Here is a 17,842-nt window from a genome sequence, read left to right as displayed (position 1 = left end):
TTGAGCCGTTATTTATATATAAGATCAAATAACCATCATGCATTTATTACTACAAGTGCACAAGTAATTCTATTGAACATTGACCTTTCTTTATGCTCATCAATATTCACATAAATCACATGCACATAACCGATTATATTTTAAAATAAAATTAACTTTCATAAGAGATGTCACTTTAGTGATATGTTTTTTCAATTAATTCATCTCAAAATATATATAATACAAATTATTAATATTTAAATTTAAAATTGCACTAAATTTGACAATCAAAATTAACCCAAAAATCGACAATAAAAATAGTTGATTGGATCAATCTTAATCCTACTCAATTACCTACAAGCCAAAGCTGAAATATATATCAACAAATATTATAATCATTCATCATAAATATAAATAAATCATATGATATAAATAATTTATAGAATAGCCTAAATAAATAAACAAAAGATTATAAAATATATTATTAAATATACTGAATTATTACTTGACCACAAATCTATATATATATATATATATATATATATATATATATATATATATATATATATATATAGGACAACAATGTTCTCTCACAAAAATAGCTATCCTGACGTTGAAAAAAAATGATTCAAAACAATTTTTCTTTTTATTAACCAAATTAATAGTAAAGAGCATGTATCAGTAGTAGCTATTAATTTTCAATTCATATACATATCCAAAATTCTTCTTAAATCCAAATAAAATAAAAATAAAAATAATGGATTCAAGAACATAAAAAAATATATATATTTAAATTTAATTTAATTTTCAATAATCAACATAAAGGGTGGCTCTTGTACCACTTGTTAGGTTAAAATCTTAGGCTGAAAACTATCATTTCAAATTCAAAACCAATAATGTACAATCACAAAGAAGTAATAAACTAATATATGTGGAAGCACATTTAAATCCGTAGCGATTAGCAGAGAGCATAGAGAGTTCTTTAATTTTTTCAGTATTTTCTAACTGATGATGGAATGTCAATTTAGAATAAAACCCTACTTGTGACCTAGGGACTATAACCATTATAAATAGAGACATAATAAAATTCTAATATTATCTTTTGGTATTTGTATTTTAGCCCATTTTAAAAATAGAAATTACATCCTATCAGGCACATGAGTCCAAATTATCCAAACTTTATTAGATCATATTTTATTGGACTTAACTTTATATGACAATTCGCAATACATAACTATTGATATATTGCTCAATATTGGATTAAGGATCCAAGAAATGATCTTTCTCGTCCTATTGCTAAGTTTCTCTCTTTATTGTTCCTCTTAACTCCAATGATGATAATTCTTCTCGCCAGATTCACATTACCTTTTTGTTTTCTTATATTTTAGTAAGTATAGAATGTATATTTGAGTTCTTTTTGTAATATGCATATCTTCTTTTCTTGCATTGATTGGTTTATAATGTGAGTTTGTTGAGTTTAATAGATTCTAGCGTTTTTGGGTATTCTTTTTTTCGATTTTATTTCTATGTTTTCATGCTCTTTACATTAAATGATTTCTTGGGATTTTTTGTTTTGGGTTGTTTGTATTTTTCTTTCAAAGATTAATGGAGTATTATAATGGTAATAGATTCTTGTTTTGTTTTGGGATTGGTTTTGTATATGCATGTTCTTGCATTTTTTAGGCTGAAATTCTATGAATGTGCACTCTTCTGTATCAGTACTTTAAGTTTAATTTATAATGCACATCAGCATTTATATATATTTATTACTTGAGTTTAATAAATGACTTATATTCATGTAAAATTTTCTTGTAAATGTAGAGCTAAAAGCTATAGTATATTTTGATATATGAATAATTTAGGAGTTAACAGGTAGTTTTATGAAAATATTTTATACTACTAGTGTTTTTGGAAGAGAGAATACTTTTGATAATGATCAATGGGTCACTTAATTAGGATGGTTGTTCATAAGCTATGCATATACCTACGACTTTGAGTCAATTGCAATGTGTAATGGTAGTTTGGTATAATTAGGAGTGAGCATCATTCGGAGAAATCTGGAGATTTGTAAATCTCTAAAATCATATTAAATTTCGGTTCAAAATTAAATATTCAGAACCATACCGTAGCATAAAAATATATATTCCAAACCGTACTAATTTTTCGAGACGATTCAGTACAGAGATTCGGATTTAATGAAACGGCTCGGTTCGATATGATATGATATGGAATAATAGAGGTTTGAAAATTTTCTACTTTTAAATAGTTAAATATATATTTTTAGCTTAAATCAATTGGACTAAAATTAATTAAAATTATACAGTAAAAAATAAAATACTTAGTTACATTATATTTGTATTCGACAATTACATAATACTTTTTAATTGATAAAAAAATAACTACATAATAGAAAATTTATTTTTAGTCCACCAAGCTAATAAAAAATCGCATGTTAAATAAATGTTTATTTAATAGTTATAATCCACTAAGCTGAATATTCACAATTTTTATTGTCCAACTGATAAATACATTTCATCTAGCCTTTCTAATACAATATAGTATTGTTTTATTAAATAACACATTATTAATAAGAATTACTTTACAATATGATCAATGTTATGTTAGTACTATATCATCATAAGTTAATAAATTAATTTGTTTGATACCAAAAGAGTTTTCATTATTAAGATTTAAAAAAAAATTAGGTCTTATATCTTTTAATTAAGTGAATGACAATGATGTGAACTTGTAACTTTGTTAAGAAATCAAGATAAACTTAGTGAATAATTAATATTATAATAAAATATAAAATTTAGTGCTTCTATTTTATATTTAGACCAATAAGTTTAAATTTTGTTAGAACATAATTATTATATTTGTATCTAGTAAGATCTTTTTTATATTTAATTTTAAGTTTGAGCTTAAGATTTGAACTTATCTATTATAAAATTAATCATATATATAAATAGATACAATTTTAAATCGGTTCTAGTTTCAGTTTTTCGATTCGGGATAATACAGGATAGTTCGGAATGGTTTTCGATATGGAGAATTAATGAGATCCATAACGATACTAAAATTTTTTGGTACAATACAGTTTAGAAAAAGTCAAATGGTGAATAAATATTTTTAGTTTTGAATTCCTTCGATACAGTTTGAGATCTCCAAGCCCCATGCTCCAATCCTAATTTTAATGAAATCTGATGATCTATGTGTTAATAAAATAATAATGACCAAAAAAGCATTCCCTTCAAATATTGCAGAAGACCACTCATTATCTCTTGCCCTCATACTCCATTTTGAAGCTAAAGCCTCCATTGTCAAAGGATCAATAATGCTAAGGAAAACATTAGAGGTAGAACTGAGCAGAGCACCTGTATGATCATGTACCGAATTATATAGTAGGGGATAGTGTATCATACCATCATCTTGTTTGGTTGTTTTGCTATAGATATGATCTCTTATTTTTTTAAATATAAATTGGTAAAATATTTGAGATTGTTTTTATAAATTGAAATTGATAAATATTATGTGATCCCACTCATAATTGAATTATAATAAATAAAAAAAGTTGTCAACTGGTAAATTAATTAATCAATTATAAATCAATTACCAAGAATAATAAGTTTACCTTTTAATGTTATAGTGCCACAATAGTAGTTAATAAACTTATCATACTTATCTTTTAGAGATTCAAATACTTGTTTTCTTATCTTATTTTTTATTGATTATATTATATTATATTTTTTTATTAAGTATAATGAAATAGTAAAAGTAAATATATAAATTTTCAATTTAAAATTAAACTTAAAACTATTTCGTCACTAGATTTTATCAATTACCAACAGATAACTAATGCAAAGCTAAAAATAACTCATTATAAATATTAAAAAAATTTCAATTAAATATCAGTGAAAATTTTTTGTCACTAAATGGCATGCCAAAATTTAATACCAAAATGTAGTGATGGATTACCAATAATTATTTATCAATAAAATTTTTCATTGCTAATCAAGGCATGAAAGAATGAAGTCAATCATCATCAACGATGAATGAAGTCAATCATCATCAATAGTTTATGGATGAAAACTTTTGTTAGTTATTTATATTGGCTTTTTGTTAAAGAACCTCCAAGAATAGAACCCATGAACCCTGATTCTTATGATCCTGTGAATCACTAACTTGAGAACATAATAAATAATTTTAGATCATATTCTAGGATCATCTAATCGGATTGAAAATGATCAAGAATTAGAACCTAAAGAAAACTAAGTCCTTTAAATCCTAATTTCAAATACACTACAAGGATAGATCAATTTCTTGATTATTAAGTTTTCTATTCACTCAAGAATACCAAGTTCAAAGCAATAACTTTGAAAGGAAAAATATTTGAAGAATTATTGATAAAAGTTCCCCCCTTCAAAGAAGATTCGTTTTAGACTCTGTAAGTCTCAAAAACTCTAATCCTAGCTTGCTTAGGAAATATATCTCAAAAATGAACTTTTCTAACTAAAAAAGATAACTAAAGACAAATCTTAATTAAGCTAAAACACATAAGTAGTCACTCATATCAAGCTATGAAACTATAAATTAAAATAAGTCACGTACATGGGTCTCATTAAAGTGTAAAGTAACTAGGTCCAAATAATAAACTTAAACTAAAGTCCAAGTGTGGTTTGTGGAACTCGCCCATCTTGAATTTGGACTTGCAGTATATTAAAGGAGATGTGATCCACTGTCTTGTCTCAAATAATCTCTTTTGTCCGCCCACACGTGGAATGCTAAGCCTTAGATATACTTTGTTAGGGCCTCTTGATACTTCTTAGCTCTTGATCTAGTAATAGGGCTTTGTGAAAAGCTATTGGATCATTGGCTTATTGGACTTCTAGTCTTGGTCGAAATCCATCATGTTTTTGCTCATCTTCATCAAGTCCAATTTTATGAATTTCATGTGATGATAGTTAGTCCATACCATTTTTCATGATGAAATGATGATAAATCAAAATATTAATTTTTATTTTATAAAATACTAACATAGATGATCAATCAATAAATTAAGAAATAAATGAAATTTTTCGTCGAAAAATTTCATTTATTAACTATAATATATTTTATTAATAAATCAATAAAAGAAATTTATTGGTATTTATCGGTGAAAATTTTATCAGTAAATTAAAAAATTACAATATTAAATATTTTTTATTTTTGTAAAATGCCAAAGTAAATTTCTTTCTAAATTTCTATTAAAGTATTAATGGTATATTCGACTGAAGTTTTATGGTCAGTATTTGAAATTCTAGAAGAAAATTATCTTTTAAATTTCTAATACTGATGGATTATTGATGAAAATAAAATTTTGGATAAATTTTTTTAAATTTTATATCATTTGATATTTTTAAGAAATCAAATTTAAAATATAATCAGTATTTCCTTTCAAAAACATGTAATCAGTATTTTCCAAAAAATACACATAAAAGATAATCCAATCTCTTTCTCATCACTTTTTCTCATTAATTAATATCTCTATCTCACTTTTCTTTATTCTCTTTCTTTCTCAATTTTTTGTAATATTCTTTGTATTTTATTTCTTATTTTCATATTTCTTCCTTATTAAATTTTCATATGATCTGTTTCTTTCTTTTCGCTAATATATTGTTTTAATTTCTCCATATCCATAAAAAACAGATGTTTTTTACTTTTCTTATATTTACATTTTTAATTATTATTTCTTTTTCTTGACTGTATTAATATTGAGAACATAATATTTACTAAATTTTTATCTTGCATGATGTTTATCTTAGGTATTTTTTATAACCCTTATTTTAATTTTTATTCTTTACATTTATTTTCGTTGACATTTTGTATAGAAAAATTGGTGGCCAATAATTTCAATTTTAAAATGTATTTTTATTTTTGTTTTTCTTAAATACAGAAATCATTTTTCAGAAAAATAAAATTAATATACCGACAGATTTTATTTTAAAATTAAAATTTTAATATTCTTATTTCCTTAAAAAATATTTAAATTGACGAGCTACTGAGGTAATTTTATAGTCAGACCATCTTATATATGTTAGTTAAATATAGTTACAGTTATTTTGGGATTAAATTTAACGTAAACTAACCAAGTAAACATGTATATTGACCCACTTTAGTAGCATTTTCTGAGAAAGCATGCCAATGCCAAACAAGTACACAATCGTTCAGGATATTCCATTCTTCAGTGTGAAAGCTTATATGGATATATAGAGGATTGAGAGAGAAGAAAGCCTCTTTTTTTTCCTCCTTTTTATTGATAACTATATGCAAACGCCTTGGGCGATCAATAGGGATCATATGAACAATCATCAGAATGAAGCTTCAAGTACAAGAAACCTTTTCCACCTCTCCTGGAATAAATTTCATCTTGGGATGCAGAATGTTATAAAGGTAGGTGAGACATTCATAAAGTATGGAAAATTACCACCTATTGCCCCGAACCGCATGGGCACCGGCACGGCACCCAACTTTCATTTCTTGTGGAATTGTGAAGTCACCAGCATGGAAGGAGCTTTAGTATCAATGTGCAAATTCAGCCTGTTTCTTTGTAAGAACCAATATGAACACAAAGAAATACTGACAATTAGGTTTTGTTCTGATGTTGGTTTGAGTCAACATAGCCTTCAATGCCATACTTCTGGTAGACTGTAACTTGATTCTCTTCCCACCATCGCTCTGCTTCTTTCTCTGCAAATCGTTTCCGGCTGCAAAACACAGTCCAAGGAACAAGAATCTTTAACCAAAGCTGATTCAGACTTAAAAACGGATTTCATGCCACTACATGAATGAGACATAATAGAATAAGAGAATGAATGACACAAGAAGCTAAAGGCAGAAATCCCAGCATGAAGATGTTGGGATTTGGGAACATTTAACCAGCAGGTTTGTTAACGAAGTAATTACCTAAATCTGACTCGTTTTAGCCCCTTTTCCCCACCTGGCAAGACTGTAAATGTAATATAAACACCAGGTTCATATTGTTCGACCCATTCAAGCCTTGACCCTTTGGTTCCATTTTGCTTAGAGTCTGCTCTTGGTGTTTGAGAATCATTCTCTAGTCTGCCAATTTCATGGCACAACCCTCTACTGTCCATGGACTTTAAAGTATTAGAAAATACAATAGGAGAGCTTGATAGACTGTCTAGTTGTCTGTCTTTCGGTAGATTTACTTCAGGAGGCAAATGAACTGATGCCAATGTAGCTCTAGGACTCACAAGAGAAATGATGTCCTTATATGCAGGTGTGTTCTGAGAAACACTAAGCTCGACTCCACCTTTTGTTTTTCTTCCGGCTGATATCTTCTCCGACATTGCTCGAAGCTGCACCATTAAATAGGAATTACTGCTTAATTCAGCAGGTATATCAAGCACAACAATTTCTAACCTCTACTCCATGCTGGGATTTGATAAGAAAGTAAATTATTTTTCTTATGAAGAAAAAGAAAGAAAAAAACTATCGAATGAATAATTTTTATCTAATGAATAATTTATACTATCTAAGAAAGTAAATAATTCTTTTATAAAGAAAAAGAAAGAAAAAAGAACTATCTAATGAATAGCTATTTTTTATGAGCAAAGCAACCAATACATCTGAAGACAATTTTAGCAGTTCAGTTTCCCACTAATGCATAGTTAAATAAGTTTCGACATCGAGTCTCTAGACAGAAAAATTACCCTTGATGTCAAAGCCTTAATAATCTCATTTGCGGCTTTGCGTTTGGCTGCCTCTTCTCTGGCCAGTGACCAAGTTCTCTCTATAGTTTCCCGACATTCTTGAATCTTCTGGTCTCTAATCTCGCATTGCATTTCAAGATTCCTAGCCTGCGATATAAAAAAAATATTTAGAAAAAAAAACTCAACATTTCCCAACAACAAGCATTTTTCTTATAGAATCGATTTTGAACACACGGAATACAACTAAAACAAATATGGAATGAATGAAGATATTGGGGCTGAGAAATTAAAAGACACTAGACCACTGGCTGAAAAAAAAACATATAGAAGAGCTATACTACCTCCCCAAGGCACATCAGACAGAAGAACCAAAGAGAGCAATTACAACAGCTAGAAAGGCTTTCACATTTCATCAGTAATACATACAATGGCCTCATACCCAGAGACTACAACAACACAAGAATGTCAATGCTGCTAAGAAAATGACCAAAAATATGAGCCAGTTTCTTCCCTGCAAACAGAGTTTCAGTTAGACCTTGTGATGTAGACATTTTATTACCAAGATTATCAACAGTCTCGTCTATGTATGTCAAAATCCCCTTTGGCACATCTTAAAGTAGCAATCAGATACTATCTATAAAGCACAAATCAGAGAGATATTTATCATATCTGCACAACTATTATCTATAGAAGAACATTTTGAGAATAAGTTACGCCCAAACAAGAAATGCAGAAGGTACAAAGTTCAAGTTCAGAACTTCAGCAGTCGAGAAGCCCAGATCAGCATACAAACAAACATGATAAGAGCCTCCTAGTAGCAAGGATTGTAGACCAGCTACCATGCATTAATATAATTACTAGTTTCTAAAAGCTACAAACACCTCAAATTGTAAATCAAACTAGCATAGTCCTTTTGCATCCTGACCAGTCGCTAGCATTGGTCATGTCTCTCGATATGAATTTGGGAAATTTTTTTTACTCCTCTCTAGACTAGTCATTGGACTAATGAGCACAGAGGTTCAATCTTGAAAGTAAATCATAGTGTTTTCAAGAAGACAGGTGACACCTATCTGCTGAATGATTGGAATGATAACGGTGTTACCTTCATAATATATTCGAAACACAGACTTTAAGTAGATGTTATTCAATAAACTGAAGCTATACATTTTCAGGAACTTAGAGACCTATCAAGGAGAAAACTAGTGCAAGTGGTAATGGCCAAGACTAACAAACTGGCCTTCTGATGCTCACCAGTAATGATAAAACCAGTTATCATGAAAATTCTTCCATTTATATGATAGTTGTTTATGCACATTGCTGAAAGAGAATCAAGTGCAATACCATGAAAGAAGAACATTTCGTCAAGAATAACCACCCAAATGTTAGAGCAAAGTCACGTGAAAACCTTACCTGAGCTTCTAGTCTCTGAACAGAACTTAGCATCATATTTGACTCCAACATGCCATCGTCTATAAGTATAGCGTTTGAATCAGTTGATTTTGATTCGACTGGCAGGAAGGAATTCTTGCTATAGTATGATTCAAATACAACAGGGCATGAGACCTGCCCCCATCGAGGCAATCCAGCTGAAAGGGAAGAGACAGTTTCTACATGATGCTGATGTTCCCCTTGGTCTTTTTGGGTTTTCCTCTGACTAACTGGGCTATCTTGATTGTATGATTGGCTCACTGACCGTGTATGACTTCCTGGAGGTGTTGCTTCCCCCTTGCCTTCTTTCTCATTAGCTAACACCTTATTTGGACATAAAAGCTGCTTTGAACCATGAGTTCCTGGTTTCGACATTCTACCTGAAAGTGTAACTTTCTGCAGATGATTAAGACATGAATCGCAGACACGAGAGGGTTTGCTTTTATTAGGAGCCAAAGATGCATTTATGACCTTCTTGCTGCTACATGAATGGCAGAAAAGAAGACCGCAATTATAACAGTTATGTTTTTTTCTTGTAAGTCCAAATGGCATTCTACAACCACTACAAGATGACTGATCAGTAACAGAGATGGATTTGTGCAGACAGATTGCAGCAGTTAAATTTGATCCACAAGCTATACTTTCAACCTCCCTGTCTCTCAAAGCCTCAACATAAGTTGGTGAGTTTCTATCTTCAATGTTGCCTAAACCTAATTGTCCGTTTCCACCTTTCCCCCAAGTATATACGTTGCCTCCCGATGTCAATACAGCAACATGATATGATCCTGATGATATCTCTTTAACAAACTCCTCCTTAAGCTTGCCTTCAACAATTGTGATTGATTTATCCTTGGCCTGTGGATTACCCAACTGGCCATGCACTGAACTTCCCATTGTATAGACCTTACCAGTATTGGTAAGTGCAACGGTCAGCATTCTTCCACAGGAAACCCGAATAAAATCATAATCCACAAGTTTTGCAACACATGTTGGTACAAGTTTTTTTTCCATGTCACTATGCCCAAGTCTACCTTTATCACCATCTCCCCATGTAAATAGTTTCCCACCAACAGCATTAAACTTGAAGCGGTCGGCAATAATGTCCACAATAGCAGCAGTGTGCCATGATCCACATGCAACGGATTTTACCGATAAACCTCTTAAGGATGCAACTTCTTTGGGATGAGAAACACTTTGAAGACTCCCATGCCCAAGAACCCCAAATGTTCCATCTCCGTACGTAAACAGCTGCCCAGACAATGATACAATTGCTGTATGCCATTCACCACAAGCAACTTTTGATATAGTGATACCATCTAAAGGGCCAAAAAGTTTATATGGTAACCACTGGCTTCTGGTTCTCATCTCATCAGTCAAATTAGCACCATTTTTGTTGTCACCCCAGGTGTATAATTCACCAGAATGTGTCAAAGCACATGTTTGATATTCACCACAGACAACAGATTTTATATGGACATCATCAAGAGATTCAACAACTTTTGGCATGCCTACATCCATATTTACTTTATGTCCAAGCTTTCCCCTACTTCCATCACCCCAACAAAAAACTTCACCCCTCTTGGTTATTAAAGCAGCATGTTTTCGTCCTAAAGATATACTTCTTACATCCAGCATTGCAGTGGATTCCAATAACTTTGGCACTAAAGCATCAACTTGCATCACACTCTGGTTGCCAAGCCTCTGAACCATACCCCCTATATTTCCTCCTTCCACACCTTCCCCCCACATTAGAACATCCTTCAAACTGTCATTTTTTCCTATCTGTGTACATCCATATGCAGGGGTAACAAACCTAAAGGACATATCTTTTTGGAATTTTGAGCAAGCATAATCAGATCCGCATTTCTCGAGAATTGGTCCAACACATGGTGAATTGGGAACTAAAATGTCGACTGCATTATGCATCTGCAGACTTGATTCTGATAAACAAAAGCTATCAGAAGAAAGAGATAATCCATCTGAAAAACACTTCTCTGAAAGTGATGGAGTAGGACTCCCACATAAGCTGCGCACCTGCAAGATTTAAGACAGAAAAATTGAATTATTGACATTAGTAACATGGAAAATAATAGTGGCTCTCAAAAAGGGGCTATCAATTATACTCATAAGTATTCCACATCTAAGTTTGTATATTCGTAGCTAAGAAATATACAGAAAACAAAAACAAAAAAAAACTCATACTGACTAATTATACTCTCATCCATGTATAAAATTGCATAACATACGAAGTGAGATAGTGATAAAAGTAGAAAGTTTTCTTTTTCATTATGCATCAGTACTATTCAAAAATAGGAGACAGGTGAAAGGAACCATTCTCATGTGGGAAGAATAGTAATGCACCTAATAATCATGCCACAATAAACCATAGAAATTTTCCAGCAGTATATATATTAGGCCCCTATGGGCAAGATTATCTTGCATAATAAAAATTGCATTTTCAATCTCTAAGCAACATTCTTACCTAGAGTAGCGAACGAAAATGAAATCAAAACAAACCCTCAACACCCGATAAAAGATTCTTTAGAGTATGCAGAATGAAAAATAACAAATGACTACCTAAGTGAGAACATCTGACATTCTTCAGTGACTCAGCATGACTCCAATTAGCAAGTAATAAGATGAGCTTCTCATCAACAATTCAGGACAGTTATTAAAACACTTCATAAGAAAGAACGAAATTTTATTTGTTATTTTCCATATGAAACATCATTTTTGTTTTTACCTTTTTTCAATCCTGAAACAAATTACTAACATTTCATAATGGCTAACCAGTTAACTTTGATGGTTTCCAGTTCCTTTCTAATATTTCATAATGGCAAACCAGTTAACTTTGATGGTTTCCAGTTCTTTTCGTAATCAACTTTCAAATCATAAATATCCTGCCCACCAAGTAAAGTTTTGGGAGTGCCAAAGTTATGCAATAAATGAACAAATACATTAGCTTTAGTATGAAATAATTTAAGGGTAGAACCTGTGAAAATTCTTTGTCGTCCTCCAGAATTCCCAGATTATGCTTTCGTCTAAAGTAACCTGCTGGACTATTGACACAACTTTGCGCACTTCTGTGGCTCCTGAGAGCAGTAAGAGGCCTAGAACGGTGACACCTTGATATCACAGCTCTTAAGCCTATAAACCAAGAATCAGCCTGTGCTTTGTCCTTGCATATCTATATTAAAGATTATGAATAAAAAATAATGAAACCATCAAGTTGTTGAAGAAATGAAATAGACATAACATGTCAGACAGCTTAGATGTCTACATAAGAATCTAAAGTTACCAGATCTAGTGAGCGTTCGCCTTTAGCATAGATTAATGAAAATGACTGGTGCTCCTTATCTGGTTGAAGTTGCCTTTGAAAATTGACCTGTGACAAGTGAATAACCATCAACAACAGTAAGAGTCAGATTGGCAAATGCCAGTAGAAAATATTTAAGTTTAACCCAAAAGCATCCTTGTTTACTTACAGTCCTCTGCCCAGTTACAATCTTCATAACTGAGCTCAATTTCAATTGCTTTTCCTCCTGTCCAGAATACCAGATCAAATATTTCTCATCCTGAAATAATAAATAAAATTAATTGTACTTATCCATTTCAGAAACACAATTAAAAACAGAAAAGAATAAATTATATATATATAATTAATAGATAAACCCAGAACTTTTGGTGGGAAATGCCAATAGATTGTCTTTATGTATAAGTCAGAAAGACCAAGCTAATTGTATAACAAAAAATTCATTATAGCACAAGCCTTAAAATATTTTCATATCTAACCACATAAAGAACTCCATCACATCATTATGAGGGACTTAACAAACATTTCCATCCATACTTCAGTAGGTAATGACAAAAGCCTAATTACAAATTCTTCCATTTATTACCAGAATAATGCCCAAGATAATGCATATAGTAGTAACCTAGTTGGGTACCTCTAAAAGAGAAAGTTCTCGTTTCAAGTATCCCGTCGCTCGACTCTCGAAAAGTTATATTCTCTAATCTATGAAAAAATGTCAATTTTATCAGGAAAAGCTCTGTCCACTTGGTTCAAGCATCTTTTAGTGACCAAGAGGAAAGAACCTCCATAATCATCCAATAAGCAGCAAAACCAGCTCTCTGCTTTCTTCACTTTAAAATTAGAAGACATGTAACATGTTATACTTACACTTATACCAACATACATTGCAGGGCACAAAATTCATGAGCGTTATCCAAGGTATTAATACATCCTGCATTGAAACTAAAGACTAGTTTCTAGGATGTAGAAAAAGGTTTTTGTGGCAAGGAAAGTGAGTTTCTGAAGACATGCCTCTGGACAAGTATTGATAGATTAAGACAATTAGCAAAGCTGAAGCCACAAAAAAGAAAAATAATCACCTAGCAATTAGACAAAAAAGCTGATCATAAGGTCTCACTTTATTCCATGTAAGATGCACCTACCGTGGATAACCTAAAAGGACAAAATTTGGGCTTCCCTCTTCTTCCATACTTCAAAAGATGTGCACCTTTCTTCAAAGCCAAAATTGCCTGAAAGCCATTAAAAGTAACTTTTATCAGTCTCCCACCTCAGAAAAAAAAATAAGATAAGTAAATTAATCCATGTATATTACAAACAGATATTAAAAAAAATAACAAGGTAGCATAGTCATGCAGCTAAATTGATCAAGAGCATAATCAAAATGAAAATTGGAAGCTCTAAGTAAATGAGCCAGTGGAGGAATGAAATTGCGGGAGTAATACAACCAAAGGAGAGCCCACAAAGCAAAAATTGCGGAAATTTAATCAAATTTTCCAGCTAGTGCAAAAAGAAAGTAAATTGCTAACAAGAATGGAAAAGAAGAAACAAGTATGTGAAATCTTTTATGAGAAATTCTAATATACCAGTAACTAAAAAGAATTAAAATAAGTATCTCATCTAGAAATCAATAAACACAAGGAGTTTTCCTTTAGATGATATAATGTGAGTTCTAATTACAAAAGAGGAAAGGCTAATCAGTCTCCACTCAAAAAGCTTTAAGAAAACCAAAAAAAGAACACAACGAAAAATTAGAGTTCAATGAGTGAGTTTGATTAATTGAAGAAGAACCCACAAACTGATAACGTAATTTATGAATAACCAGCATCCCATCATCCAAAAGAGAAAAAAAAAAATCTCAACTTGCAAAAACAACAGATTGAAAAAGAATGTTATAAGTTGATGATACCCAAGAAAGAAAGAAAGCAGTGTACAATGCAGAGAAGATAGAAAGAAAGATCAGTAAAATGTCAAAATGGTAACAAACAAGTAAATGAAAGAACAGACATTAACACAATTTCAAAAGAAAAAAGAAAAAAAGAACAAGAAACAAGCATGACAGAGAGAGAGAGAGAGAAAGACCTGTTCAACAGTTCTGTCAAAGGGCGCAACTTGCAAGGATTCTTCAACCATATTTGACAGACAAAATTTCAAGAAAGAAACATTGGATATACAGAGAGAGAGAGAGAGAGAGAGGAGAGAGAATTATTTAGGGAAGTGACAAGAGAAGCAGAAGGTGAAGAGGAGTTGGCATCCCCATGAGGGAACCTTATGAGTAACTTGTACAGCAGAATGTGTGATTTGAGTATATGTGTCTGTAAAACAAGAAGAGAAAAAGAAAAGAGAAGTAATAAAACTACAAAATAATGGCTATCTCTGCTCTGAACTCAACAGAGTACCTCTGCAACAGGCGCAACAACAACAACATCAACAACCACCACCACCACTACTGTCCTGTATATATGCAAATATAACATATTAAAGAATAAAAAAATTTAAAAGAAAAAAAGAGCTGTCTTCTTGTTTTCTTTTTGCACTTAATATTGGTTTCTCCCTATTAATTCTTTATACCACTGAATATGTTACTTCCATTACTGTTTTTGTTCACTTTGTAAGTCGTGCACAAAGGATTAGAAGAGAGGACAGAGAAGGAGACTGGGTGTTTATATTAAGTAAAACTAAACCCATGTGCACGTGTACACTCCAACACATGAAAATTTTGATTTTCTTATAAATTTATTTATTTATTTCTATAATTTCCTTCTTTAAGTAATTTATTTAATAATATTAGTATTATTACCACATGTTCTTTTGTCCTTTTCCATTGTTTCTCTTTGTTTCCTTCTGATTGCTTCTGTATGTTACTGTAATGATATATCTACAGTGGTGTGGAGACTGTTACTGGTACTTAAGGAAAAAAGAAAAAGAGACAAAACAACAAAAACATTAAAAGTGGAATTTGACTGTTTCTGATGGGAATAAAATAGAATTAGTTCCTTAATTTTGGATTAATTAGAGCATGATTATAGTTTAATTGTTTTATTTTTGTTAAGTATGTGCTGTAATGCAAATGTGATTTGTTTGATTTAATTTAGGGTCAAAAGTCAAGCCACTCAATCCTCAATTATCTTTTAATAGCACCCTTTTAAATCTTTTTTCACCTCATTTGTTTCCTTCTATGCATATTAGCACCCAAGACTGTATCATAACACACACTTATATATACATATACACCTTTGACTTTACAATATCAAACCAATAAAATTGTACATCTAAAACATAAAATTGGATTTTTTTGAAAAAGAAAAAAGCAATTTAATCTTATTTTATAATTAAAAAATTAAAATAATCAAACATATATTCTTTATTTTAATTTAGTAGAACAGTAAAACTTATAAATTTAATCTGACAATAAGTACATATCTCAATTTAGATAAAATTTTAAATTATAATCTTTTCCGTCATTTATAACTCAAAACTAAGTCTAATAATAAAATTATCAATTCATTTAAATCTCATCAACTAAACAAAATTACATATACCCAAAAGAATTACATAGATCATATAAAAAGTCTTAAAATCTTAAAAGAAATAGGTTACTAAATTGTGGTTTTGTAGCCCCAAATGTCTTACTTGTCTAAGACTGTAGTCTAGCATGCAAACAAAGAATCATAGACAAAAGAAACAACTTGAGCTCCCTCCCCATTTTCCCTTGCCACCTCCCATTTCTATCATTGCAGGAAGGTTTTGCAATCCATCACCACCCTACAAGGGATCGGAACACCACTAAAATATGAGTTTTTCCTTATGTGTCATCGTAAGAATATAACACATATTCATATAGTTTTATATGTTATTAGCTAATAAATAAAAAAGAAATAGTACAGATAGAAGGTTATGGAAGCTTAATAAAAACAGAGAAACTGAACCGATTAGTTTAGTTCTTTTCGGTTATTTTTTATTTTCAGTTCGCTCTAATAAAAATAGCAGATTGAACTAAATTCGATTCGGTTTGATTTTAAATGATAAGATATTGTGAAATTGAATAAGATTTAATTGAAGTTTTGTACTTATTAATAAAATATTTACAATAAATTATGAAATTTAATATTTTAAAGAAAATTTTACTTAATTTAATATATTTAAAAAAATAAATATTTTCTCACGTATGTAATATATAATCTTCTATTGAAATAAAAATTTGAATAATATAATTAAAAGTTCTAAATTGGAGAACAAAATCGAACTAATTCATATCAGCTCAAATCAACTTGTGTTTTAATCTTAATTTGAATTAAATTTTATTTTAAAAAGAAAATTAATAGTTTAATCTATTATCAGTTCAACTTGATTCGACGATCATTTAGTAGTTTTAAGTAATAATAATTAACAGAAATGGTAGATGTAAATCCATAGATGGAGATTCAACTATGTTACTAAGTAGGCATTTTTGCAAATATTTAGCTTTATTACATTTTCTGTTATTACTATATACTAACTACAATTTTTTTAATTAAAGAAAGGTTCCTTTTAGTAGTTATATATAGTATTATGGGCTACGTTTTCTGCATCACATTGTATTTGTTTTTAGGTTTGGTTTAGAATAAGGTATTTATATATAGAGCAAAAGACTGCCAAAAATATATAAAATATAAATTGATTGATTAAAAAGAGAATTACTTATGTAATTTCGTACTTTCTCACTTGTAAAACAAACAAATAGATTGATTCTACTTTAGATAAAGCTTTGATAGGCCATTCATGTTCACATATACTTTGTCAAAAACTCCATAGCCTCCCCCGACATAGAGTAAACCTCTAATTCCTACAAGAGTTTCTCTATCAACATGAAAATGAAAATTGTAAGTACATATGTAATCTAAACTTGTGGAATTTATGGTTTAATTTTAGCTTTGAATTAGCTTTTGTGTAGGAGGGAACTAGTTTCTCTAAAAAATAAATAAATTTTGTATTAGTAATTAATTACTGGAAAAAAAGTCAAAACTGCTTGAATGCTTTGTTGTATATATAAATTTTTTTATTTATACCAGGTGTATACACCGTAACAAATATAAGAGAGATACGTATATATGATCATATTTTTATATTTTTTGATGTTAAATTATTGACACATACTGAATTATATAAAATTAATAAATAATATTGCCACAATCATTTATTGATTTTGATATATACAATAATATCCGATAAGAAATAGTCGATAAAGTGAGAAAATTGGAAGTAGCTAGGCTTAATTATTTAGGAACCTGGATAGAAGAAATCACTATCATGTATACATGTGATCTCCAGACTTTGAGATGGTGCATTTTATTCAATGAAAGGGAACATATCTGAGAAAGAGCCTTTATAAGGGAAAGAAAATGCATGAATGAGAAGATGAAGTAGGGTTATT

At 30.5% G+C, this 17,842-nt stretch overlaps 1 protein-coding gene across 4 annotated transcripts; it reads right to left on the bottom strand.

Moving 5' to 3' along the window:
- Positions 1–6,100: 6,100 nt before the first annotated feature.
- Positions 6,101–15,065, bottom strand: LOC8266505 (PH, RCC1 and FYVE domains-containing protein 1). 4 transcript variants are annotated; one of them, XM_015723819.3, is made up of 9 exons: positions 14,512–15,065; positions 13,575–13,661; positions 12,605–12,694; positions 12,418–12,504; positions 12,112–12,306; positions 9,102–11,153; positions 7,692–7,838; positions 6,922–7,337; positions 6,101–6,722 (listed from the first exon to the last, which is right to left on the bottom strand). In XM_015723819.3, the coding sequence occupies exons 1-9, from the start codon at positions 14,560–14,562 to the stop codon at positions 6,602–6,604; spliced, it is 3,246 nt and encodes a 1,081-aa protein (XP_015579305.1). In that variant the 5' UTR covers positions 14,563–15,065; the 3' UTR covers positions 6,101–6,601. The 4 variants fall into 4 exon arrangements, with proteins under 4 accessions (XP_015579305.1, XP_025014446.1, XP_048230957.1 ...); XM_025158678.2 differs by having other exon boundaries at positions 12,605–12,661; XM_048375000.1 differs by having other exon boundaries at positions 13,512–13,661; positions 14,512–14,573.
- Between the last annotated feature and the right edge of the window lie 2,777 nt (positions 15,066–17,842).

Source organism: Ricinus communis, chromosome 5 (genome assembly GCF_019578655.1).
Source record: "Ricinus communis isolate WT05 ecotype wild-type chromosome 5, ASM1957865v1, whole genome shotgun sequence".
In the NCBI taxonomy this organism is placed as follows: domain Eukaryota; kingdom Viridiplantae; phylum Streptophyta; class Magnoliopsida; order Malpighiales; family Euphorbiaceae; genus Ricinus; species Ricinus communis.
The sequence above is the reverse complement of the archived record's forward strand: the minus strand, read 5'-3'. Positions and strand labels throughout refer to the sequence as shown.

What these genes read in the sequence shown, in the direction of transcription:
- LOC8266505 (XM_015723819.3), bottom strand. Translation starts at nt 14,562, where the DNA reads ATGGTTGAAGAATCCTTGCAAGTTGCGCCCTTTGACAGAACTGTTGAA. An exon ending in GTCCTTTTAGGTTATCCACG is followed by an intron (nt 12,695 to 13,574) that starts GTAGGTGCATCT and finishes TTATTATTTCAG; the next exon opens with GATGAGAAATATTTGATCTG. An exon ending in TTGTAACTGGGCAGAGGACT is followed by an intron (nt 12,505 to 12,604) that starts GTAAGTAAACAA and finishes CACTTGTCACAG; the next exon opens with GTCAATTTTCAAAGGCAACT.